General features: G+C 34.7%; 1 protein-coding gene across 1 annotated transcript; it reads right to left on the bottom strand.

The window, feature by feature from the left end:
• Nucleotides 1-4,557: 4,557 nt before the first annotated feature.
• Nucleotides 4,558-27,212, bottom strand: LOC130050526 (sodium/iodide cotransporter-like). Its single transcript, XM_056150736.1, has 16 exons — nt 26,871-27,212; nt 23,868-23,936; nt 23,551-23,602; nt 11,666-11,733; nt 11,433-11,513; nt 11,189-11,262; nt 10,811-10,948; nt 10,163-10,298; nt 9,401-9,489; nt 8,802-8,914; nt 8,320-8,390; nt 8,109-8,195; nt 7,767-8,005; nt 5,848-5,948; nt 5,614-5,732; nt 4,558-4,891 (listed from the first exon to the last, which is right to left on the bottom strand). The coding sequence occupies exons 1-16, from the start codon at nt 27,210-27,212 to the stop codon at nt 4,709-4,711; spliced, it is 1,962 nt and encodes a 653-aa protein (XP_056006711.1). The 3' UTR covers nt 4,558-4,708.
• Nucleotides 27,213-27,743: the final 531 nt, after the last annotated feature.

The raw sequence follows: 27,743 nt of genomic DNA, 5'->3' as shown, positions 1-27,743 counted from the left end.
AGATTTACCGGTATTTTATTGAAAGTAGACATTAACGGAAAACTGGCAACTCAACTGTGTGACAAACGGGATGATTTCAGCTTCTCCATCGTCAACTTCCCATATTTATGTAGCAACATTCCATTATCACCTGCATATGGTGTTTATAGCTCTCAATTGATTCGATACGCAAGAGCTTGTTCTGCGGATAGCCAGTTTTTCAATCGAGGCAAAGTACTGAAAAACAAGTTGATGGTACAGTGATTTCAACTGTCTGGATTGAAGTCAGCCTTTCGCAAATTCTATGGTTGTTATAACGATTTAGTTTGCCAATACAACCAATCATTGGGTCAAATGCTGTCTGACATGTTTCAAACCGATTGTTAGACCTTTCTTGGCACACTCATTTTGACTACGGATAACTCCGTTTACTTGATCAGGATATAGGTCTCAGGGGATGCTTACTCCTCCTAGCCACCTGATCCCACCTCTGGTGTGTGCAGGGGCTCGTGCTTGTCCATGGAAGTCAACAGCCATCAGCATCAAGACCAAGATCAGGATATTCAAGAGTAACATCATTGTATTTAAGTTACTGTATATTATTTACTGTTCTTTATCTTCGCCTTTCACTTATCATTACTACATCAGAATCAAGAGTAGAACAGACAAATAACGTCACAAAGATTTCGTTTTACGCAGCGTTGTAAAATTGCATGCACATAGTACTTAAACCACAGAAGAAGAAGAAATCATTTTACAGTTGGAGGACGAGAGTCATAAAATTTCATATTTTGACCTATTATCTATCTGAATCAGCTAGAAATTGAAAATGGGTAAAAATTGCCATAAGGGCCCTTTTGTGTTGGGCGCAATCAATGTTTATGGGTTTATCATCATGTCCAAAGGCACGGAGAATCATCTTCCAAAATATCTTAAAATTCAAACCATCTAAAATAAAAAGAAATTTGTTTTAAGATTAACTACAAACATCTATACAATATTATAAACAGCAACAAAATAAATGGCTGTTTTCTATCTATACGCATGTTTTCGCTTTGTACTGATCAGATTTCTCAGTTTGTTTTATACCCGTATAAATGGAAAGCACATTTCCTACAAAGCGTTATTAATTCCCGTATTAAAGGGAAAGACAACTTTAACCATGTTGTTGCTTTTATGAATAAAGTATCACTTCCTGATATCGTAAATGACAGTCTTTAACAACAAAAATCCTTGCTTAACAATTAAATCAATATTAATCTATCATATATATTAAATTACCCACCGTTAAGAGAACGGCAACTGAAGTTTCTTTGATGACGTTACACCGTCAGTTCCGGTTTATTTCATTAGCAGCACTGTAAACATGACAAGTCACGAACAGTTAAGTTTGGAGCCGTATAAATTTGAGCCCGTTCTTTCGCAAGAAGACATTAAGAAAAGAAGACGTTCAGTCGAGTCGCAGACCAGGTAGACGGTACATGTTTCTTCATACAAATGTCTCGAACCTCAATTTGTCATTACGCAAATGATGGATCCACAGTTTACATAGTATTTTCTTTCCAGATGACTTGGTTGGGTCAGCATTTAAAAAAGACAACAACACTTTTTTTCACAACCCCCTTCGCACTAGCATAATCAACCGCTTGACAAGAAGGCATCAACCTATTTACAATGTCTTCGTAAAATCTACCACATGCACATCTTTGATAACTTTAGAATCTCATCAAAACCGGAATAGACGGGGGTACCTGTAAAGTGCGAAACGAAATCCGCCGAAACGAAGCGAAATCTACCGAAACGAAACGAACCCCATCAAAACGAAATCTACCGAAACGAAACGAGACAGATTGTATAACCGATCTCTTTTAATTATGATATTTCAAAATGGTATCTTAGGCCCCTGTAAAAGTTACCACATATCAATAAAATTCGCCTCCCCTTTGATGTAGGTTTTCGACTTGACTAGTACAAAGTTTTAAAAGTTAAAAGGGGATGAGTAAGCACAAAGTACATATCTGAAGTTGATTAAATACCATGTGCAATTAGTTTCGGATCCATAAGTTTCAGAACAAAGGGTTACAGTCTCAGAGGTCTGGGGAAACACACTAAACAAAGGGTGGGGTCGCCGTTGTTGGATCCGCTTTTGGGCATAAATACATTGTTTGAAGAAAATGGTGTCTGAGAAAGTTGAAATCAGGAAGAGCTCTTAACTTCTTATTGTATCTCTAGCTGCTGAGGTGAGAGTACTTTCAAGTGTCTTTTGGAAATATCATTGTTTCCAACTCGGACTGAGTTCGAAACCTTGGTGTTTTCTTCGACAGTGTACATGTACTTTCTTTTAAAAATCATCTTAGTTCCATCTCTCGTTCTTGCTATTATCATCTACTGAATATTGCACGGATTCGTTCTTTCATCAATGATGACGCCTGCAAGACACTTGTATGTTCTCTTGTGTTATCATGCTTAGACTATGGAAATGCACTATTTAAAGGGCTACCCCAAACAGATCTGAGCAGGCTACAGATAATCCAAAACTCAGCAGCTCGACTTGTTGCCCGGGTCAGGAAGCATGGCCATATATCACCGGTGCTTGTGTCCTTGCACTGGCTTCCAGTTGATTCCCGTGTTGAATACAAGATTTTACTACACACATACAAGGCACTAAACGGATTGGCACCGGCCTATATCAGCGACCTCATCACTGTGTACGAACCAAAACGATCTCTGCGTTCATGCAATTCACGATTGCTAGAAAAATCCCGTGTTCGTATAAAGACATATGGAGATCGAAGGTTTGATGTAACAGATGCCACACTATGGAACAGTTTACCGATAGACATCCATTCGTGTGGCACTGTCAAAAGTTTTAAGACATGCCTCAAAGCAAATCTTTTTAGGAAATCTTATAACCATATTTTGTAATACATGTATATTCTTTTTTAAAGTAAAGGCTGGTTTGTCACATGAACTCGTAATGTTTAAATTGTTTTATTTTATTTGGATGTTATATTTTATGCTCTGATTAATCTTATCATGTTTTACATTTTACATTGTTAAAGCGCTTAGAGTAATTACAAATTATATAATGCGCCATATAAGTGCCGCACATTATTATTATTATTAATAATGGAAACATTGAATAGTATACCATACTATATGAATGCAATTCGGTGATATATATATATATATATATATATATATATATATATATATATATATATATACATGTATTATAAAAAATTATTATTGATATGTAGTGAGTCTAAAGATAACTCTATACATTTGGGGTGTTGCTAAGACGGGGAATTGAAAACGGGACGGAAAAAGGATTTTTTTTATGCAATAATCTCAGGAAAAGGTCAGCATTTTGTAAAATCAAAAGGCTTATGAACATGGGAAGCAGAAATTACAAAGAGAACAGGAGGACATACTCAGAATCCACCGTTTGATATACTACATACAAATACACAATATCCACATATATACATAGATTTATCTTTAGAGCAAAAAATACTGAAACATGTATTTATGCCCAAAGGCGGATCCAACGTCGGCGACCCCACTCCTCGTTTAGTGTTTTTCCCCAAACCTCTGACCTGTGAGACTGTAACCCTCCGTTTTGAAATTTATGGATCCGAAACTAATTGCACATGGTATTTAATCAACTTCGGATATGTACTTTGTGCTTACTCACCCCCACCTTTCCAACTTTTAAAACTTTGTATCAGTCAAGCCGAAATCCTACATCAAAGGAGAGGCAAATTTTATTGATATGTGGTAACTTTCATAGGAGCCTAAGATGCCATTTTTAATTATTATGATTAAAGAGTTCGGTTATACAATCTGTTTCATTTCGTTTAGGTAGGTTTCGTTTCGTTTCGGTGGGTTTCGTTTCGTTTCGGTATATTTCGTTTCGTTTCGGTAGATTTCGTTTCGTTTCGATTTCGTTTCCATTGCGTTTTGCACTTTACAGGTACCCGAATAAACGGTGTGACGTCAAACTTATTGATTCTTGTGGTCTTGAATACAAAAGAGTTCAACATCATGGCAGCCTCTATAGATAGCGGGAATTTAAATTTTTAACGCTTTCAAATTAGTTCCGAAGCTTATCTAGGCCGTATATCAACAGAATAGTGTGGCAAATCTTTATCATATAATTAATCCTATCATTTATCCTGTAAAAAAAATTGGGTTGCCTTTCCCTTTGGTTCACGATTTTTGATAAAACTATTTTTCATTTTTTATGTTAAACATTAAAAATATCACCCATTTAATGTTGACAGCCAAAATTTTGACCTTCTAAATGCAAGTTTAAAAGCAATATTTTAAACTTAAATCCGTGCTATGTAAACAAAGACTCGAGTCTTTTATTGATTTTATAATATAAAACATCTTAATTTTGCATAGTCACAAATTTTAACTTTTAGATGACATATTTTACCTCAAAAATGGTTGAAATGTGAAAGTTATGATAAACTTAGATCGATATGAATTTCTTTTGAAACTTTTGTAAACAATAACATATCACAATCTTTGTTTACAAAACAAGTAATAAACTCTTTAGAATGAGCTTCTTTGATAATTTATAACCATCATTTTTATGTTAAATCTTTTAAACACATTAGACAATAGATTTTGATCATTAAAAGTAAAACAGATAATTTTGGGGAAAATCGTGAATCAGTCCCTTTAACATGAAAAACCCAGGCATGTCAATTTGATAGTTCTATGCCTTCTTCTGCAGAAAGTGTTCCAATTGCACTTCTTCATTTGTTTCATCAACATCTGACATCACATCCGCATTATTGGTCAGGGGTGAGAGACAGTCTTTGTCGTTTGTATCGATGTTTTTCTCCATATTCGTAAATACGAAATGTTGTTGTGTATAATCTTTCAGCAGTTCCTCCCGCTGAAATAGAAAACTACTTACAGCACTGTATTTTCAATGTCATTTTGTGGTTTTCATTCAAGAAAAATTAAATCATGCAAACAATAACCTCCATCACACAAAATCATCATGACTAACTTATACAGTAAGCGACCATTTTGTTTGAGAATATTAAACACTTTTAAAACGAGAGATCTACTTCTAATTGATTGAAGGGAATTATCAAATTAACTTTTCTAATTATATGTCAAAGACATATCTCAACCTTATGGTGAAATTTACGTTAGTTTGATTTGTTCCGTATCATGGTATCATGTAGACACCGAGATTCTGTGGAACCTTGTCAACACATAAAACATTACTGACACTGTACAAAGTGTGGAAACTACTTTGCTGGACTTTCTAAGCTTTAGATGCGTCGAATCTCTTGATACACACACAAAAAACCCATTCCAATAAGTAAATATCAAACGCAAAACTTTTACATACATTTTACTTTTACTTTGTCCCAAAAATCATTAAATGGTGTGTCTACAGTTGGATCCCTTTAGGCAACAGTTTTGCGGACACGTTGTGTTTTCAAAGGTTACAACTTTTAAAAATAGATGACATTCAAAGTGAATAGTTTTGTGCAAACTGATACAGTGTATACTATCTTACAAACACGATGCAATATCAGTAAATTCACATGTAATACTTTATCGATGAAGACCAATTATGGAACTTTTTAGTAAGTTGTTAACCTTGTCAAACGGTAGTCCAGCGTAGAGTTTTTGTCTCAAAGACTTTGGTAAGAATGACATGAAAACGTCAAAAAATGGTAACATAAATCGCACATCCGGTTTGTGATCATTCGAATTATCTGAAATGAAATTACAAGTAATTCTTAATAAAGGAGATGCTAAGTAACAAAACTGACATTCTCTCAACAAATATTTTCTTTTGTGAACAATCTGGTTAAGACTTGCAAATAATACCTAGAATCAAAGCACTTAATAGACCAACAGCAAGGCAAATAACAATCGCTATGGCCGCAAGCCACATGTAGGAGATGGCGTATATTTTGTCTAGTCCTTCTCTACAATATAAAAATACCTGAATAGATAAATGTTTTTTAAAAATACACCATTGCATCTCATTGTTGTGTAAATAAGATAAGTTCCAGATGATAATATGAGACAGAAACAAAAACACATTCTTGATTCAAAATCTGTGTAAATTATATACACAGAAAAAAAAAGATTCACCGAAATAGTTTTTAACAATATTTTAGCAGAAATGAATATTTCAGAACTTTTCCACTCTTACTTTGAAAAGAAGCAACTATATATGCAATATTTGCCACGTATATCTAAAAAATGAATTTCATTAACACATTTCATGAAGCGTTGGAATTCATAACCTTATATATATCAAATTCTTAGGTTACTTTTTTTTTTCATTTCTGTCAAAATTCCCGGTCGTTCAAATTGACGTACATATATACTATGGTTATCTGTATTCCTACGCGCATTGTTTACAATTGAAACGCGTAATGAATATCAGATATCAAAGGCAAAACAATTGATAATTAATTGATTGATTGATTGATGTTTTCCACCACACTCAACAATTTTTCAGTTATATGGTGGCACCAGTGGTTTTTTGGAAGAAGAGAGAATCCAGATACAATGTGCCTGGGAAGAGACCACCGACCTTCCGAAAGTAAACTGGGAAACTTTCTCACTTACCGGCGCGAGCGGGATTCGAAACCGCGCCAACAGAGGTGAGAGGCCGTGTGATTTTGAGCGCGATGCTCTAACCACTCATACATGTATGAAGTTGTACTAACGTTACAGTCTTACCACGGGTCAATCAACATACATACTCATAAGATTTCCTAGAGGCAAGAAACTCCGTTCATCTGTAGAATTTTAGGACCATTAAATCTTGGCTGATTGTTTTTCACGGATCAATAATTATGATGTTTCTAAATTTTCCACCCAGCCCATGTAATAAATAAAGGATATTCAAGGTTTGGTTGTTGGATATAGAATTTATTTCACGAGTGAGACACGCTTTCTTTGTTGTTGATATTTTCACGAGTGCGAAGCACGATTGTAAACATAAAATATCTTGTCTCACGGGTGAAATACATTCTATATATACAACATTAAAAACATTGATATTTCTGTTTATTACATTTTTCTTCAGCATTTTTAGCTGTCCCTGTATAAACACTGATAAATAGAAATCACTTGCACCGCGCAAAGATATCGATGAAGCGAGAAATCGCCATCTTGGTTCTTGTGTACTATACTGAACGCAAGGTGGAGATACATGTATGTGTAGGCTATATATATGTAGGCATAATGTTTACTTCACAGCCCAAGATCGACTCTTGAGTCACTCGGATAGAAAGAAAAGTCATGTATCAGGAAAAAGCTATATAATTTACAGTATTTGCTTTTGTAAAAGTTTTAAACTACATTAAAACTTCCCATAGTATGAAGCATAGTCGCAAATTAAATCCAACACAGTAAAATGCACACACACAGTTAATCGATATGATCTGAAGTCATTTGGTAAATTTCCCCAGACATAATGCATTTTAGGCGTATGCTTTCATAAGCGGATCAAACAACACCCCCCCCCCCCCCACCAGTTGAAGCTTCAATTATTTTGGGGTATTTAAATTAAAAACATAAAACATTATTTGTAGATAACATAAATTGAAGGTGGTCTTGTGTATCGCGGTTACATATTGCTACAATTAGTCCCAGTTGTTATTTTCACACTGTAAAAATAACACTTTTGTCATTTTCACAGTGTAAAAATAACAACTGTGAAAATATCAATTTTTATTCAATTGATGTATATCAGTATTTTACTGATGAAATGTAATAAAAATACATACGGTATATAGTCTTCCGTAGGAATGGCGGCCACGCTGGATACGTTTGAAAGAAAGGACTGAGTAGACGTTGAATTGTTGAACATATTGAACGGGACCGAGCTGTTTCCAACCATGTGAACACAATTATCATTAGGTGGCATTTCCAGCCACGGTTCCCGCCGAAGTGTTTTCGAGAAATTTTTCCCCATTGAAATCCAAAATGTAACTACAATGCTTGCTATTCCTCCGCATAATGTAGACTGAAAAGAAACAGGGCAAACAGGCGGTTTCTTAATTTTAAATAACATACCATTTTTTAAAGGGTTAAAATTGTACTGAAAATGAAAAATTGAGAAAAAATACCTTCGTCGTGGACCACGGAACAAATACTGCAAACAAAAACATTCCGGACAAACTACCATTAAAACAGCCAAGAATTGTATTGGAAATCTAGAATATAAACAATAGTGTAACTACCATTAACACAGCCAAGAAATCTAGAATGTAAACACCAATATTAATTACGTATTCGATATTGGGGATATGATGTAAACAATAAATACAGATTTTATACCTGAGCTACGGGTCCTTTAATTTCTGCTATCATAAATGAGACGGCAATAGCAAGTGAACCGTTGAGAAAAACTGAAACAAACCATGAAGTAAGTAAAGTTTTAGATAATTTTATTACAATGCAGTTATAGATAGACCTTCTAAACAGAATTCTAGTACTTCCCATAAGATAACACAGTACATTGATATAGAGTTCTGGTTATTTTCATCTTATAGCAAACTGAAGGTATGTGTAAAAACAGTATTTAGGCACCTTATCCCACCTCTGTCATATCCAAGGGCCCATGGTTGCTCTACTCTTAATTTTGCATTCTTTATATGAGTTCTGACAGTGATCACTGTTAAAATTACCCTTTCATCCATCCCTCAAGCACGTCATCTTTCAATTCACTGTCCACAATACATAGACACGTAAGATAACATTAACTAGAAATGTCTACTACTTTATCTGAAATAAATTAGTCTCTATCAATTATAATTTACCCGAGAGCTTGGACAAGATAGTAACTCGGTAGTCAGGGATGGAAGGAAAGATCTGCTTGACAATGTCCTCAGCGGTCATTGCTGCTAAACTACTTAAACCGGAGGACAGGGTACTGAAAGAAATATTCTGATCAGTTTTCATTTTTTGTTTTAAGAACGTTTGGACCGTTTCTTTGAAATGTCAACTAATTTTGGTATTTGGATATGTAAACTATTTGGCGGATGTAGTAAATTCCCCAAAAATAAAAAGCGTGAAAATTTCTATTGATATAAATGAAACACTTGTTAAACAAAATTGCATCTAAAAAGAATGTGCTAAAGTTTCGAACTACTTTTTGGAAAAAAAATCTCAAATAAATTACCCAATACAAGATAATCAGGCAATAATGTTATATCTAATATTGCAAACGAGATATTTCAGACATGTTCTCTAGTTTACTTATTGTTCAACAAAGATCTGTCTTTCCAAAAACTTCATAAAGAAATGTCATTAGTATATATTCCTCTCGTGGCATTCAGTGAAAATGAAATGTATTCAACTTAGCTATAAAATACATGTATGTGTTCACATGTAACTTTATATTTGAACATGATATCACCTTAATGAGGCGCTGAATAAAGAAGCCATGAATAATCCGGGCATTCCGGGGAGATTTTCAAAGATCTCAAGAACCATATAAGGAATGATCTACCAAAGAAAAACATTTATGAAACTGAATGTCAAGGTCTATTCTTTGGACGTATTGATTTCAATTTGGGTAACTTAATCCATATAGTTACATAATATTACTTTGTATATTACCTCTTCTTGATGAACTAGTGTCATAGAGAACAGTTATTTACAACACTTTGGTTTCTCTGTTATACGAGTACTCGTCGCTTTACATCCCATTCTAAGAATGTTTCACTCATATACAGACATCCACAGGAGTGGATGAAACACCACAAATCTTGACTATGTACGGCGCTGAAAGCAGTAGCCATGGAGGCTTTTTATCGTGCCAAACCCATCCAGGTCCCATTATAAAGCGACATCCGAAAGATCCGTAACTTTCACTTTTCTTCCTAGGCGATTCGCAAAGGAACGTCACTTCCTGTGTTAAATGTCTTCGTCTTTGGTTTGACTCGACGTCACGTCCTGTGTTAAATGTCTTAGGTTTGACCCGGCACAGGGTCGAGAGTCGTACCTGGGTATCCCAGTGATGATGTGAGTGCTCTAACTACTACACTACCGTGACTATGGTCTTAATACTTTTCCTAGGCATTTCGTCTCTCCAAAAACAAAGCAAGAATTTGTGTTCAAAGCAGAATAATGAAACCGGAGTATGTGATATGTATTTTGCTATGTCCCATATGCATACCTGGTTGGGGTTTTTGATTTGGCCAGAAGTGAGGGGGTCGCAGCGTTTCGTATAATAGTATGCATAAGCAACAAATCCTTCAAATAATGGCAGAGAGAGGGTGATGCAAAACACTGGAGCGGCTATCAGAAGTATCCTAGAAATATAAATACAATCTTCAACGTGCAGATCCTTTCATGATATTCAAATGTGAATTAAAGTCACGTCATCAAGAGGTGTAATAATACAGTTTCAAAGGCATGTCAACGCAAACAAAAGCGTAATTACGCCTTTTCAAAGAGTGTTATTACATCTTTACAAAAGGCGTTATTACGCCGTTCGTCTTATAAAGGGGTATTAATTCCTTTAAACGACAGGCATAATAACGCTTTTCCCCTCGCAATTAAGCCTTTTAGCGTTATAACACCTTTCAATATGCGTTAAAACCATTTTGAAAGGCGAAATAACACCTATTTGAGAGACGTAATAACGCATTTTTGCGTAATTACGTACTATTTCCGTTATAACACCTTTCACTCTGCTTTATAACACCTTTTCACTTCACGTACGTGCGTCTTTTGTCGCGTTATAACACATCTCTGGTTATTTTTCCCATAGTTTGATCCCAATGGGCTTTCATAGAATTGAGTACTACTATAGTTAACATACTTTCTGGCCCTGCTCTTCGTGGATGTTGAGGATATCCGCTGTATAGAGGATGGATTGAAGCAAAGACTAATCTTTTTAATCGAATTCCCAATAAACAATGTCCAGAACGTGTGTCGGACAAATGGATTGGGGTTAAAGCTGCAACACAATACATCTGCTGATTATCTCGTATAATAAATTTTTCTCTGTCATTTATCAATGGAACAACAAGATTGTCTTATGGTCATCGAATAGCCTTTGTCATTCTATTTTAATGAATTTAGCTTTAAAGTGTTTGCATTTTTTTTTACATATAGTTCTAAATTACTAAAAAATAAATCACGCGTTAGAAACATTAATTATATGCTCATGAGAGTGCATTGAAATGCCATCACATACTCTATTATATCTAATCTTTTTGTAGCTTTGTTGATATTGAACACATTTCCTACACCTCCAGCAGAGATGGTTCCCTAAAATGATATTTCAATTAAACAAGTTATAAACTTTTCAAAGATTTGGAAAACATCACGAAAAGCATCAAACTGTCTCATTCTTGAAATTGTTTTCTACAGGTTTGAAAACCATTGTTTATCAAATTGCCAAATGAAACTATGTCATCATTAAGCTGGTCTATATTTACCTGAATTAAAATGGCCGCTATCCCCGTCATCATTACCACGGTCTGGAAGACGTCCGTCCAAATCACCGCTTTTATTCCGCCCTGAAATCAATACCCCAAATGTCAACAAGACCCTAAATATTCTACGACCGGTGCAACAAATAAAGATTACGAAATTTGGAGACGGATATTGCGTTCCCTTGAACAAATAGCAATCATCAAATTGAAAGAACAAACATCTAAAAATATCTCACAATGGATGTGTACAACATGGCTGCCAAGGCGACTGCTAGGACGGAAGCCCAATATGGTAAGTCTGTGACTTTAAAAGGAATAGAAAGAAAGTTATTCAACGTTTATATTTTTACGTTTTACTGACTTTGAAATTAATTTTCTTTTTAAATAACATTAGGTCTCATGAAGTATTTAAGATCTATTAAATATAGGAATAATTTTAATACCGATTTTCGTTAGGATCGAGAATTGAATGAAGATAACGAACAGTCATCAATATCATAACTCTTATAAGCAATACAAAATGGAGAGTTAGGCAAACACGGTCCCCTAGTTGAAACTAGACTGTTGAAAGCCCTGCACCATCAACTTGTGTGTCAGTAGCAGAAGGATAAAACGTATGCTCAACTAGGACCTGAGGTAACCCGAAAATAGTTCTCCAAAATGTGTGTATTAATGAGCACTTATGGAACTCTTTTACCAGTGAAGATAAGAATGTAAATGTACTTTCTTTTTTCTGCTGCAGAGACGGAAATCGGGAAAAAGAGAATGTCTTTTAAACACAAGAGCACAGGTAAGTTGATATGTCAGATCGGGTCTATAAGTAGCTCGTAGAGGTGTGTTTGGGGGTAGGGTGGTGTCCCAATATGTTTTACTATAGAAAAAAGAGATAACTCTACAGTTGTGCCCCTTCATGAATTTGGAAGGTTTTTTTTCTTTTAGTATGGTATGATATCTCACTGTTTTGTGGATGTGGCCTGTGAGTAGCACGAAGATGTGTGTGTGTGTGTGTGTGGGGGGGGGTATGCTTTATTATAGAAAACAGAGATAAATGTACAGTTGTACCCCTTCATGAACTTTGCAAGTATTTTAGTATAGTCAGTATAAGTCTTGTGTCGCACGGATTTTTGCATCTACTGATCCACTAATTTGATTCATTAAAATGTTTTCCTTTATCTAAGTTTTTAATTAGTATTAAAATGTTAATAGGGTTAATTTCTTCCCAACGGTTCACAATGGTTTAACTATTACTGCCTAACTTTTGTCAAAATTTATTATCAATCTTCCTTAGTACAGCCCCAACCCCTTTCTTAAAAATAGTATTTTGCAGTAGTTTTGATATTTTAATGTTCAAACAAAGAAAGTATGTGAACTATTTCATTTGAATCATGTCCATTTAACAGAAAAGGAAATTGGAATCAGGAAATGAACCCACAGACAAAGAAGAGCATTTTAATGTGACAATACTTGTATGAATTTTAAATATTGCAACAAATTGCAAAATAACATAAACTTTTCATGTTGCAACAATGTTATTACTATGTACGTTTTAATGTTAATCAGAAGCCTAATTTATAATATACGAGTACCATGCTAGATTCCCTGTTATATAAATATTATACTGTTTTTTGTTTCCTGATGTTGTACTATTGTAATCAAAAGGGAAAACTGGAAAAGGTATGACATGTTTTACATAAAAAGCTTTGACTTTCTATGAAAACTACTACATACAAGTATCACTTACAGTCTTATGCTATCATTGAATTTTAATTTTACAGACATAACCCAGCATACAAGACACAACTGAAAAAGATGTAAAGGTATTCTGTATATTTTCATTACTGAACGGTGACCTGAGGTCCTCGAGTCAGCTTGTGTTTGGGTGACCTCTGGCACCTGAAGCCTCTAAGCATATAGGAGTTTCCTTCTAGATTTGCTGTGATATAAACACTATACCTATGTTTACTGATGATAATGGGTTTTAATCCAGAGATCAAACTAAGGTATGTCATATTTTGCTTGAAAAGATTCGAATACCTACCACATATATGACATACATGTACCAGCTACATTTTTATGCTATGATATACAAATGAATCCCAATGTAAAAGAATTTTGCATATTTTCTGGTAATGGTAGCAAATTATTTTCCATTACTGCATCAGGTATAGGTTCCATTAGGTCCCCATTTATGCTTGTCATTGGTTAAACTCTGTCGTCAATAGTTTCTAAGCATTTGAAAGTTTTATGTACATATGCCCTCTTTTATGTTAATTATTCTGACTATTTAATGATATTGTAGGATTGTTATCCAAAGAGAAAGCTAGCGAAGGTATGACATGTTCTACATAAAAGAGTTTTGACTTGCTTTATAAAAGTATGACATACATGTACATGTATCACAACAGTCTCTGCCATCATTGATTGTTTATTTTATAGACAGAAACCAGTGTTAAAGACTCAACTGACATATAGAATATCACACTCTAATGTTGATCTCGGACCTGGGATTGGCCCCGAGAGTTGATCTCGGCCCGAGCCCGTAGGGCGAGGGCCGAGATCACTCGAGGGGCAATCCCAGGTCCGAGATCAACATTAGAGTGTGATATTGTTTATATCATATACCTAAAACACAAGTTGATAAACATTTTTTTTAAATTGGGGAGGGGGGGGTGGTCATTGACCCAAACATAAATACATGGTATACTGTACAACGATATTTGACTATTTCATTCCTTCAGAGAGTTTACTTTAATGGTTACCTTTCCAGTACTATTGACATTGTGAAACATGCTAAAGTCTGGGTTTTGTAGCTTTATTCCATTGCTGATTTTTATTTATTTTTTCGGATTTACCAAACTCGCCCGTTTTCAATATTTCATATAATTTGTAAGAGTTGTAGAACTTTGTTTACGTGGGTCATCGTATGAACGGGAATGTTTACAGATCTGATGCTGCTATTTCTTTGCTTAAGGAATGTTACCTTATACTGAAGTAAGTTTTTTTTTTTTACCGTTTCCCATCTGTTTAGCATCTATAAGTCGTTGAAATACGTCGGAAGATAATGGTTCTACTTTTCTCGTTTTATTGCCAAGTCCTCGGGAGTTTTCTACATCAAGATTACCGTAAATTAACATTTTATCTCCATTAGGACCGGGGATTTCTGAAAATGCTTCAGTATCACCCTCCATAATCCTCCTACTGTTTTCTGTCACCTAGAACGTTGATTGTTTTGAAATGAAGTTAAACGTGTAATTGTTCTAAATAAACAATTGTTACTTGGGTTACCCCTCTTTGCTTAGATACTCGCTACAATTTAGCGCTGTTTTCAAAAACGTTTTTATTTAATTTTTCTGCTTAAATTAAATTTTGTCGTGGAAGAAAGTATTATATATGAAAAAAATTGTGTCTAACATCATTTTTCCAGGTAGTTATGTTAGATTTCAAAAGATTAAAGAAGAAATAGCCATTTGAAATTTGAGGGCGAGACAGCCCCTTGACAACGGGCCGAGACAGAGATATCTCGGCCCTTAGGGTGAGACAGCCCTACCTACTTGCAGCTGTCTCACCCTAGCCAAGATAAGTGTATCAGGGCTGATACACTACTAGGTATATGATATAAAGAGTTATAGGCATTCTTTATATTTTCTGGTCCCATTAATACATAACAAATAGGTGCCCCAATATCCCGTCTTTGATTGTTATTGGATGACCTCTGGCCCCATAAGCCTCTAGGTATATTAGAGTTTCATGCTATATTTGTAATATAAAATGTTACTGACTCTGTTTACTGATGTTGTAGGTTTGTGTCCCAAAGGGAGAACTGAAAAAGGTATTGCATGAATTGCTTAAAAGAAAGCTTTGACTTTGAATACTATGACCTACATGTATCACATACAGTCTCATGCAATCATTGATTCTTTGTTTTACAGACAAAACCCAACCTAGAAGACTCAACTGACAAAGAGGTATAAGCAATCTCTTTATTTTGGGGACCATTTTCCATAATTGCATAATATGTATAGGTTACCATAGGTCTAAATTTATCCTTTTCATATGGTGACTTCTGGACCCATTAGCCGCAAAGCATTTCAGAGTTTCATGCTGAATTTACTGTGATATCAATTATTTTACCATCTCTGTTTGCTGATGTTGTAAGTTTGTAATCCAAAGAAGAAACTGAAAAAGGTATGACATGTTTTGCAGAAAAAGTTTTGAATTCCTGCCACATATACATGTAGCAGAAGGATAATTCGTACCCTCAAATAGGACCCGGGGTCAGCACATTTTAGTATGACCCCGGGTCACCCTATTTTCTACACAGTTTACTACGCACAAAAATATTCCAACATAAATGTGAAAGTACAATGCAGACTCTGTCTATTATACACTACTAAAGAAAAATGAATATTGAGCATAACTTATCATTTACATGTCATAATTGTTTTTAGCAAAAAATAGCCTAACTTTGAAAATGATAATTCACTGTTATCTGCATCTCCCAGATTTTCCCAAATACGAAAATGTGATATAAACCTAGCTTATATAATAAATACAATGCAGTGAAATTGAACTTGGAATATTTATTTGTAATTTGTTTACAGATAATTGTAAGATAATGTTGCACATAGAGGGTGACCTCTGGTCACCTATTGATTTCAGACATGAAAATTATGTTACGGTTGATTATATTTCATGATGCTACAACAGTGTTAAGGTGAAATGTTTAGCTCACCGGAGCTAAAGAATAAAATGAGCTTTTTTGATTAGTTGTCTGTCTGTTTGTAAATTTTCTTATCTACTAGGCATATTTTCACCACACCTAAGGAGGTGATGTCCACATTTATCTTCAGATGACATATGCAACGATGCACATATATCTATTGGTCATCATTTCGTCAAAGGAAATAACTCTTTGAACTATCAATTATAAGTAATTGATATTCCAAAAAATGAATATAATGTACTGCAGTAAATTGCATTTGTACATACCAGTTTATGGAACTAGGCTACAGCTTCCGAAATAAAGGTGAAGCTGCTTAAACTCTTTTATGATGACCTATTGAATAATTATTAAAATACTAAATTATGTACACATATATCACTCTGCGCATTTAAATTACTTAAAACTCATTATTTACTTAAAGAATAGAAATTATGTTTTTCCACAATTCTACTTTCAGTAAATCTTTCACTCATGATTTGCACCCAAGTTTTATGAATAAAGAAAAATTTAATTACTTATTTAAATTCGTTATTTGCATTTAATCATATAGTAAAACTATCAACTACTTAGCAAATCCTCTATAAATTAAATATATACTTTATACTTTTAAGAACTCAATAATGGCAACACCCTTTGGAATCTCTTTCAAAACTAGATTTCCTGAACTATTTCATAAAAAGAACTCAGGAATTCCCGCCAGGATTTCCTATTGGCTAGAACAAAATACTAAGACAAGTATGACACCTAAGAGATACATGAACTAATCCAAGTTATGTTTTAACTGGACCCTTACGGATTAAACCATTATATTTAAAAGGAGTGTTTAGGTTTCTTTAACACACAACACAAAGTTAGTAAGTAGCGCAGAGCAATATGTATTGAAGTGAATGAATGTGAATGGCAATATAAAATATAAAACTAAACCAAGTACAATTACCACAATTACATCAAACGGTGACGAGACGTAATCCTTATATGATATTTACATCATTGGGTGTCCAAAGTTACCCTTATACTGCATTACATTAATGGGTGACCAGATGAAACCCTTATATGACATTTATATCAATGGGTGACTAGATGTAGCCCTTGTATGACCATTACATTAATGGGTGACCAGAGGTAACCCTTATATGACATTTACATCATTGGGTGACCAGAGGTAACTTTTTATGATATTTACATCATTGGGTAACCAAATGAAACCCTTATATGATATTTATATCAATGGGTGACCAGAGGTAACCCTTGTATGACCATTACATCAAATGGTAACCAGAGGTAATCCTTATATGACATTTACATAAATGGATTACAAGAGGAAATCCTAATATGATATTTATATCAATAGGTGACCAGAAGTAACCCTGGTGTGACCATAACATCAATGGGTGACCGGAGGTAACCCTTTTATGGCTTTACATCAATGGATGACCAGAGGTAACCCTTATATGATATTTACATCAATGGGTGACCAGAGGTAGCCTTTATATGGCATTGCATTAATGGGTGACCAGATGAAACCCTTTTATGACCATTACATCAGTGGGTGACCAGAGGTAACCCTTATATGAAATTTACATCATTGAGTGCTCAGAGGTAACATTATATCATATTTACATCGTTGAGTGACCCGAGGTAACCCTTTCATGGCCTTACATCATAGAATGTCCAGAGGTAATTAATCCTTATATTGCATTTACCTCAACGAGTGACCAGAGGAAACCCTTATATGACATTTATATCAATAGGTGACCAGAAGTAACCCTTGTATGACCATAATATCAATGGGTGACCGGAGGTAGGAAATAACCCTTATATGAAATTTACATCATTGGGTGCTCAGAGGTAACCTTACATTATATTTACATCGTTGGGTGACCCGAGGTAACCCTTTCATGGCCATTACATCATAGGGTGACCAGAGGTAATTAATCCTTATATGGCATTTATCTCAACGGTTGACCAGAGGTAACCCTTAGATGACATTTATAGCGATGGGTGACCAGAGGTAGCCTTTGTGTGACCATTACATCGGTGGGTGACCAGAGGTAAGCATTATATGATATTCATATCATTGGGTGACCAAAGGAAACCCTTATATGATCATTACATCAATGGGTGACCAAAGGTAACCTTTATATAACCATTGCATCAATGGGTGACCAGGAGTAACCCTTATATGATCATTATATCATAACCTTTGTAGAACCATTAATCAACAAGTTGGGAACAATTTCCCTTCATCGATATGGTCCCACTAAAGTATATATAATGATTTAAATTTATTCATCTGTAAGCATTGAAACAAAAAATCACTCCGTCAGGAAAAGAAATATAGACTGATAATTTTAATGCTAGCAATTAATAAACGTAAGAAAAACACAGAAAATGGAAAGATCCAATAAAAGGTACATTGATTTTGACTAAGAATAACTCAGTTTACTTGATCAGGATATAGGGCTCTCGACAGGTGTGGCCGGTCGACAGGGGATGCTTACTCCTCCTAATCACCTGATCCTACCTCTGGTGTATCCAGGGGTACGTGTTTGCTCAACTATCTATTTTGTATTGCTTGTGGGAGCTATGAGATTGATCACTGTTCGTTATCTTCACCTTTCATGTGATACATGTAGGTCATAATTGTCAACGTCAAAGTAGCATGCTATCATTGATTGTTTGTTTTACAGAGAAAACTCAGTGTAGAAGACTCAACTACGCTACGTCTTTGGAAATTGTCGTTAACCCATTACCTCCTTCAGTATATGTTGGATAATTGCCATTCATGTTGGCAATATCAACATCATACAGCTTTTCAGGACTGCTTTGAGAAGGAACTCTACATTCTGTCCTTGTGATCCACTTTATGCTTTTGTCCCTTCCTGCCCTCAGCATGTTCTCAGCTACTAATTTCCCTCTTTGATTCTTTAAAGTTCTTACATTTGTAAGTATCTTACACTTTGCAAGTTCGTCCATATAGCTATGATGTTAGGAAATGGCAAATTAAAGGACATGACAATAAAACAATTAAGCCTTCCAGAGGAAAGCCTTAATTGGAAACAAATTTAATATGCTTTCAACCCTGTTTTGCAGAACATAAGTATATGAATATTTATGTTTTCCTATTTCTCTTTTCAGGAGAATAAATCAACCTGTGTTCATCTTCTGATGCAATCCAGTTTTATGACAGGCATGCATATTGATTTCGATGATTTTAACAGATAGTTGCATTCCAAACTATTTTTATGCTTGAAAATAATATGTTTATACTCTGTTTATTCTTCTTTTTTCCTTTCTTCCCCGAATTTTTTTCTCCGCAATTGTTCTAATAGAACTGCTCATCCAAATGAGATGAAACCGTTTCAGGGTTATTAGGCATTTTGTGTAGATGTGCAGAACGAAGGTCATTTTTTACTCACATGCATGCATGTGTTTAAGCATGTGCGATGATTGAAATCACTGATTTAATTAAAATAGTTTTAACTTTCCCATTTTTTGAAACAAAATGCTTTAAAATGCAGAATATTGACATAGATTAGTAGTGGAAACAAGATTATGTGGTTGAATTAGCAAGAAAGCCCGGGATGCACTTGCGCTTCATTCTGGTTGGCTTACACAAAAATCATTGTTTTTTCTTTTTCTTTTTTCTTAAAAAAATGCTTTGAAATTTAAAATATAGGCATATATCATGAGATTCTACAATTTGAAATATAAATTTCTTTAAAACAGTCATTCTGATTGGCTAATACTTAAATGGATTTAGTTATACTAAATGGATCTATCTCTCACAGTTCATTTCTCAATGTAAATCTTTGAGACTTAACACATAGAAATTTATAGTGGGTCTCTTTAAGAAGATTTTTATGAGAAATCTAGAAATATGTGCTTGTATATGTCATGAAATTTGATTGGTTAATACTTATACCGATTTTACTTTTCGATAAATAGTTTGGGAAAAATGTAGATATATTTACAAATGAAATCATTGAAGCTGCTATAGAATGGAGTAACATAGAGGAGCTGTATTGGAATATCTGCGAGGAACACCGTTACAATTAGCACTACTCATTACCGTATTATTATTCTTAATCATGTTATAATATAATTTTTTCTGTAAATATTGATTACCAAGGAAAAAACGATTTTGATCAGTATTATATGAAATTATACATTTAAAAATGCACAACGATTTGACAACTTTGAAAGGTGATGTGGAAAACCATGTTTTAAGATGATTTCATACTCCTCATTAAAGTATTTAAAAACATATCTTACATTGATGTTTTCCTATTGTATTGCACATACAGGAACATTTCTGATGTACTTATTCTAACCTCTATAAGCTAGCTAGAAACGAAAAAAGGAGATAACGAACAGTGCTCGATCTCATAAGAAACTACAAACAATACAAATCTGTGAACAGGGCATGAACACGAACCCCGGAAATTTCAGAGGTGAGATCAGGTGCCTAGCATCCCCTGTTGAACGATTAAAAATTTTACCAAGAAAGTTCTTATTATTGTAACATTGTTAAAAGGCCGATGGGCCATAACGCTTACCTGAGTCCCGTTGGCCGACCTGTTCTTCATCAGGAGATAAAGAAATTATAGACATAAAAAAAGTCACGTTCTGACTAATATGACATTGCTGTTCTGCAGAAATAAACATACACTAGGCGAAAATTTCTACATAATTTATAAGCTTTATCAAAGGTCGGGATTTTGATCAGAAATTCTCACTTCAACCTTTGGCTTAGGTGAAGTAATAAGGGCTAATTTAAAAATAATTTTCACGAAGAAATTCTTTCCACCATTTTGTAAATGATCTATTAATTTTAACGATTATTTTTTAAAGGCAGTATATTTGATAGCAATTCATTTGATGTACTCCTAGGCAACATTTTCATGAAGCAGCAGCAACAAATCCTCAATTTGATGGTTGCTGTAACAACCCAAAAAAATGGTATTAAATTCTGAAAATGAAAAAGGTAGATGTACACGAAGCTTGAGATTTCAGTACTTGGTCTACTTAAGACATTTTATTGCTGAAACAGAGTGTTTTAAAAATCCCCACCTTCAGGAAGAACAGAGGATATATCTAATTTAGTACGTCTGCTTATTCTCCAGTTGAAAGCCTATAAGAACAGTTTGTTTTATATCGATATGGACATCAGAGGTCACCATATGTGGAACATGAATAGGGAGATCAACGGTTATTGGTGCGGAAACAAGGGGTCATCCAACATGGAGTATCAGTATGGAGACCATAAGACGCCAAATGTGTTGTTTTTAAAACGGATACTACATGTATGGAGACAAAAGGTGAACTAGAGTGTTCTATGATTGGGGAGACCAGAGATCACCAATTGAATGTGTGTGTGAAAATGGGAGACCATAGGTCACCTTATGTCATTTTACAAGATGGAGATTCAACAGAAGTCAGCTACTGTAGGGAGACCAGGGTTTACCTTAAGTGGAATATCCATAAGGAGACCAGAGATCACCTTAAGTCCTAAATCAAAGTAGTAATGGTTTCGTTAATCAATACAGAGACCAGAAGTCACCGAAAATATGACCCATGAATAGGGAGATTTCGATCTTGATACCTGAACCAGAAGTCTTTCTATAAAGAGACCAAATGTCACCTAATGTGGTATACCAATATGGAGGCCAGTGAACACATACTGTTTGACATAGATATGAAGATGACACTTTCCAAAAGGCGTTTAAAGTAAGAACATAAAGGACTGTGAAAAGAGGTTTATCCGTAGGGATCCTTTCGGAGACCGAAGATCAGGTAATGCTGTATATCAATATGAACATCAGATGTCACCATATGTGGAGACCAAAGATAACCTAATGTTGTACATCAGTAGGAAGATAATATGTTGCAAATTCCTGTGAAGTGTTTGACAAGCAGAAAGGACACAAATTATCCATATCCACGAAATATATTTCTTCGGGGGAGGGGGATAGGAAAACTTGCTCGTCTGCATATATTTGATTCTCATAAGCAATTTACCATGGGTATGTTTCTATTTTTGGTAATTTTATTAATTTAATAAGTGAAAATTCATTCGGGGAGGGGGGGGGGGCTTAACTCCAACCCACCCCAGCTAGACTCCTACATGCGGATGGGAATCAGGGAACACCTATTCTGTAATATTAATGAAGAAGACCAGAGTTTAGCTAGAGTGTTATATTGACAAGGTCGCCTATTGTGGTATGAAACATTATTAGGGAGACTAGAGGTCACCTAACGTAATTTATTACTAAAACATAATATCATACATGCATATCTTAAAGAATCAGTGAAAACAGAGAGGCATGATCCCCCGATCCCAGCTTGCAGGACAAGACATATTCTGATATATTCTGTGTTATATTCATAAGGTTGCTTAACATGGCATATCATTAGGGAGACCAGAGGTCACCTAAATAACTCCATTGCCAAATATATCTTAAAATATATCTGTCAATGTTGCTTGGATTTCCCCTATTGTTTATTTCTTAAAATCAGATGGTTATTCTTTAAAGAAATGTATTTTCTGTTGGTAGATTACATTTGTAAAGGATTCAGAGTAGTACTTTTTATTCTACTTTCACTTTTGCAGTTTCATTGCACTATATTTTGTAGCGGAGTAAACAGATTGGATGTTGTGAATGAGCAGATGACCTTAGGTCCTAGTTGAGCAAACGTTTTATCCTTCTGCGTATCAGTAGCGATTTAAAAAATGATCATACGCAGAATAAGCTCTTGCATATCGAATCAGTTGAGAGACAAACAAGTTAATGTTACATTGGTTTGAACAGTCTTGTTTAAAGTCCGCATTTTGCAAATTTTACGGTCGTTAAAACGATCTAGTTTGCCAATACAACCTGTCATTGAGTCAAATCCTGTATAACGTGTTTCATATCAATTATTAGGCTGCTCTTTACACACTGATTTTGACTGCGGATTACTTCATTTACCTGATCGAAATATAGGGATCGTAGTGGATGTTACCGAACGACAGGGGAGGCTTGCTCCTCCTATGCACTTGATACCACCCCGGGCATGTCCAGGGTCCATGTTTGCCCTTAATTTGGTATTCATTATGGGAATTATGAAATTGATCGCTGTTCGTTATCTTCATCTTTTCATGCTTATTGGGTTTTTTAAACTGAGTAAATTCAAATCGACTTATTTCCTTAAATCAAATTTTTTGCAGCGAATCTAAAGCAAAACGAAATCCTTTTTGAGTCGACGAAAATATCAAGAAGTGACAATTTCCCGGTTAACCCTAAATTCAAGGTTCACACTGGATTTCCCGGCTTACAGTATTTTGAATTTATTCGTTTGTATTATTGTCATACGTTATGGGAAATAATAGCCTCTACAGCAGTGCTTTCTACAAACCTGACTCCAAAGCAGTAGCGGGACCAAACAGCACAATGCCCATATAGAAGATCTGCAAAGTAAACTCCAGTATTGTTAATTAGGAACATACATCATATAATGTTTGTAGTTTGCTTATGAAATGAAAATCAGTTTTATGAAATTCAATTTTTTATTTTCGTTTGAAAAAATTTCAAAATAGGAATTACTAAATTTCACACAAATCAAAACAAATTACAAATTCCAAATTCAGGGACATACTTGCTTGTTAAAACCCGTAGTCCTTGAACATTGAACATTGTATCCTATTTACTATTAACATTGTATTTCATTCTTACGTAATACAGGGTCCCTTGTATCATCGCGAATATTCGAACCCATTTTGATTGAAAACGCAGCTCCATATACTAGAAAGAAAGAAAAAATGATAACATTGAGTAATTAATAGTAACTTATTCCATTCAGTAAATGAAGGAAGGTTTTTTCTATATCTGATAATCTCAATAGTCGAATCTAATTTGATGTTGAACAACTATTTTCCTGTTAAATTATAGATCTCGAGACGTTCGTGTTTGTAAAATCCTTCTAGGTTGAGCGTGAGTAATAGATATGAACCATATTGATCGACTCCATGAATTTGACGTCCCAATAGCTGACATGTCGTCAAATTCAGAAAAGTTCTAAGGACGGATTTTTGTCGAAATTAATTCATTTTGGAGAAATGAGAAGTTTCACATAATGCACATACATGTACACTGTACATTGCCTTCAGTTTTTAAAAAAAGATGTAATCAACAATATCCCTTCATTTCCTCTTTTGGAATAAATATTAATGACGTTTTATATCATTATGAATCTTTATTTTTGTTCCAAATGTATAATGAATGTCCGGGTAATCTTTCAATTTACATTTTCATCTCAATAAATGACAATTCGTGCATCTTTTTGAAAGCGAACTTTTTTGTTGTACTGTATACATGTTTTACACTTTGTTTTGGGTTTTTATATTTTACATTATTTTGCTTGTCATAAGAGGCGACCTTCAGGTAAAACTGCAAAACCAGAGGCCCCATGTCACAGCAGGTGTGGCATGATAAAGATCCTTCCCTGCTCAAAGACAGTAAGTGCCGGTCATAGGCCTAAATTTTGCAGCCCTTCACCGGCAATGATGACGTCTCCATATGATTAAAAATTCTCCAGTGGGACGTTAAAAACTATACAATCAATCTGAAATGATGTTGGAGATTTTAATGAAATCGACAGCGTATTAAAATATCACTTTATAATTTCAAAGTATTGAACATAATCCCAGTTTGTCACTGTTGAGTTGTTACAAGTAGTTTTTTCTTCATATTTATTTTCAATAAAATATCCAACACTTTGGATCCCAGCAAAATCGTCCGGATAAATGAAGCGTCTACATAACTGAATCGCATATTTTCTATCTTTACATAAGTAACCAATGTGCCTACTTTATTGATGGGCAGTGAATTAAACACATTCTATCATTGGATTTAACCATTTGCATTAGTAAATAAAGCATGATAATGTTAACATTTACATGCATTTCAAAGCACTATAATTGAAATCTACGTGTGCAGTGTATTTGCACTACAAATAAATATACAAAACTGTGTACCGTATGCACTAAAACAAATAATGAAGCACTATATGTGACTATAAATAAATCATTAGTAATTAAAATAATCATTGACACTTCAAACATTTCATCACATTTTTAATTCTTAAAGAGGCCGATCATTTCCATCTGTCACGATTCATGAGTTCGGCAATCTGTTAAACCAATCTTCGTCTTCCAAAGTTGATTTAAGAATTTTATACTTACTACATATACATGGGCATGAACATGCATATATATTTCACGCCAATCAACACTATAAAATCCAGAATCTAGAAGTATATATAATCTACACTCTTTAGATTTGAATAAACCGATATCAATTTACGAATCAGTACAACTGATATATGTAGCAGTTTGATAAAACATATCATTACGGTATGATGTATAATTAATTAATACTATTAGACTATTGATCAAGACTAGAGAATAATATGCTACAGATTTATTTGGAGAATTCAACACTACACGCATGACCGATCTTATGTGCAAAGATTGGCAATACATTGTCATCACATAAAACAATACAATCGGCACGTGTTATCTAACCGAGATATCATCATACACATCAAGTAACGGTACAATTTTCAATGCATTTTAACATTTTGTAGTAAAGAATGACCATCCGGATCCGGAACGCGAATATCCGGATTAATGATGCAAAATAACGTACAAATATTCCTTTTCCTAAAAAATCGTCCGGAAGGTGAAGCGTCCGGATTAATGTCGTCCGGATTACCGAGGCTCCACTGTATTGAATCGACATATGAATGAAACTTATTATTGTTAATAAATGAAACGTCGTCGATATATCTAGATGTCGAATTGAAGACCACAGCAAGATATTTTTTTCTCATGTAGAGGCTTTTGAATAAACTCTGCTTCATAAGAATATAAAAACAGGTCAGCTAACAATAGAGCTTCATTCTTATCCATGGGATTTTTAATAGACTGTTGGAACACCTGATCACCAAAGACTACGAAGATATTGTTAATGAGGAACTTCATCATATATCTAATTCAACTTCAGAGTATATCAGAGTGGTTCAAGTAATTCTTTGGATGACTAATCACTAGATATGAATATTTCCTTTTTCCAATTTTGTTAAAGAAGCAACTGTCTATGATACCAAAATGTTTACTCTTTAATTGATAGTGAGGAATGGTCGTGTAGGGTCTTGAAAAGTTAAACATTTTTACATAATTTATTCGATTTGAATTTTACTAAACGTTCTTCACAATATTTTATAATCCATATTTGATTTACATTACTTCTGGCACATGCATTGACACAAACAGTACATTTGAAGTTTCTCCTTCACACCTGTTAATATTTTCGTAGGGATCAAAGATAGGGGGCTTAGTAGATCATGAACAGGATCTAGCGATGTATCTTTGTAATGGTGTTTGTGAAGTTTAGGAATCCAGTATAGGTACGGTACATGTAACTTTATATTCATCCATCCCATTGACTGGGATGTTAAATGTGTCTAAAACTGTAACATGATTTTGATGATATATTTCAAAATGTACTGCATATTTGAATGTCCGTATCCAGTTTCTTAGTGTATCGCCCTCACGAAAATTCTCAACTTAACTTTTGTTGCTTTTATTAAATTCAACAGATTGGGAAGTGGGTTGCAGTCCCGTAACCCCATTCTAGATCCGCCACTTGTTGATCTCATTGAATCCTAATACCTACCTCATACACGCTGGTTAGCTTTAAGGGATAAATCAAAGGCACCACAATTAAAACACCAATAAAAAGACCGGCCATGACTCCCACATTGTACCATATGTACTGAAGTCCATAGACATATGTCTCCGCGGGAAGCCCAAGCATCATGATGGAGGACTCGAAAGACACCACCAGGGACAGAGTAAGAGGCAGCATCTTCATTTGACGGTTGCCGACCAAATACTCGTCAGCCGTGCGCTGTCTTCCACCGGAAAATGCATAAAAGATTCCGATTCCCAAGGAAATGATCACTGAGGCTCCAAAAATACAGTAATCTGCAACTCCAAAGCCCGGATGACTGTCCATCTTTCAGAAAAATGTTTCCCCTGCAATATTTATCGAACAATGATTTCGTTTAAACAGTTGTGACGATTTTTTTTCTCGGGAGTTCGTGATTTGAATAAAATTTTCAGATCAAGTAATCTGAAAGTTGCCTTTTTTGGTTCCCTCAAATTATTCAATATATAGGGAAATTGTGACTGCACATTGCATATTCGTTTATCCTTGCTCAGTCAGACCGTGATCAAACTTATTATATATTGATATGGACTCTTAGACCGAAGCGATAATACAAACCCAACGCACTTTTTTTCTCGGGAGTTCGTGATTTGAATAAAATTTTGAGACCAAGTAATCTGAAAGTTGCCTTTTTGGTTCATTCAAATTATTCAACATGTAGGGCAATTGTGATTGCACATTGCATATTCGTTTATCCTTTCTCAGTCAGACCGTGATCAAACTTATTATATATTCATATGGACTCTTAGACCGAAGCGATAATACATACCTAACACACTTTTTTATAAGTGCATTTTGCCTTTTTCCGGACCCATGTGC

This window comes from Ostrea edulis, chromosome 9 (genome assembly GCF_947568905.1).
Source record: "Ostrea edulis chromosome 9, xbOstEdul1.1, whole genome shotgun sequence".
In the NCBI taxonomy this organism is placed as follows: Eukaryota; Metazoa; Mollusca; class Bivalvia; order Ostreida; family Ostreidae; genus Ostrea; species Ostrea edulis.
Note: the sequence above shows the minus strand (reverse complement) of the source record. Positions and strands in the feature narration are given on the sequence as shown.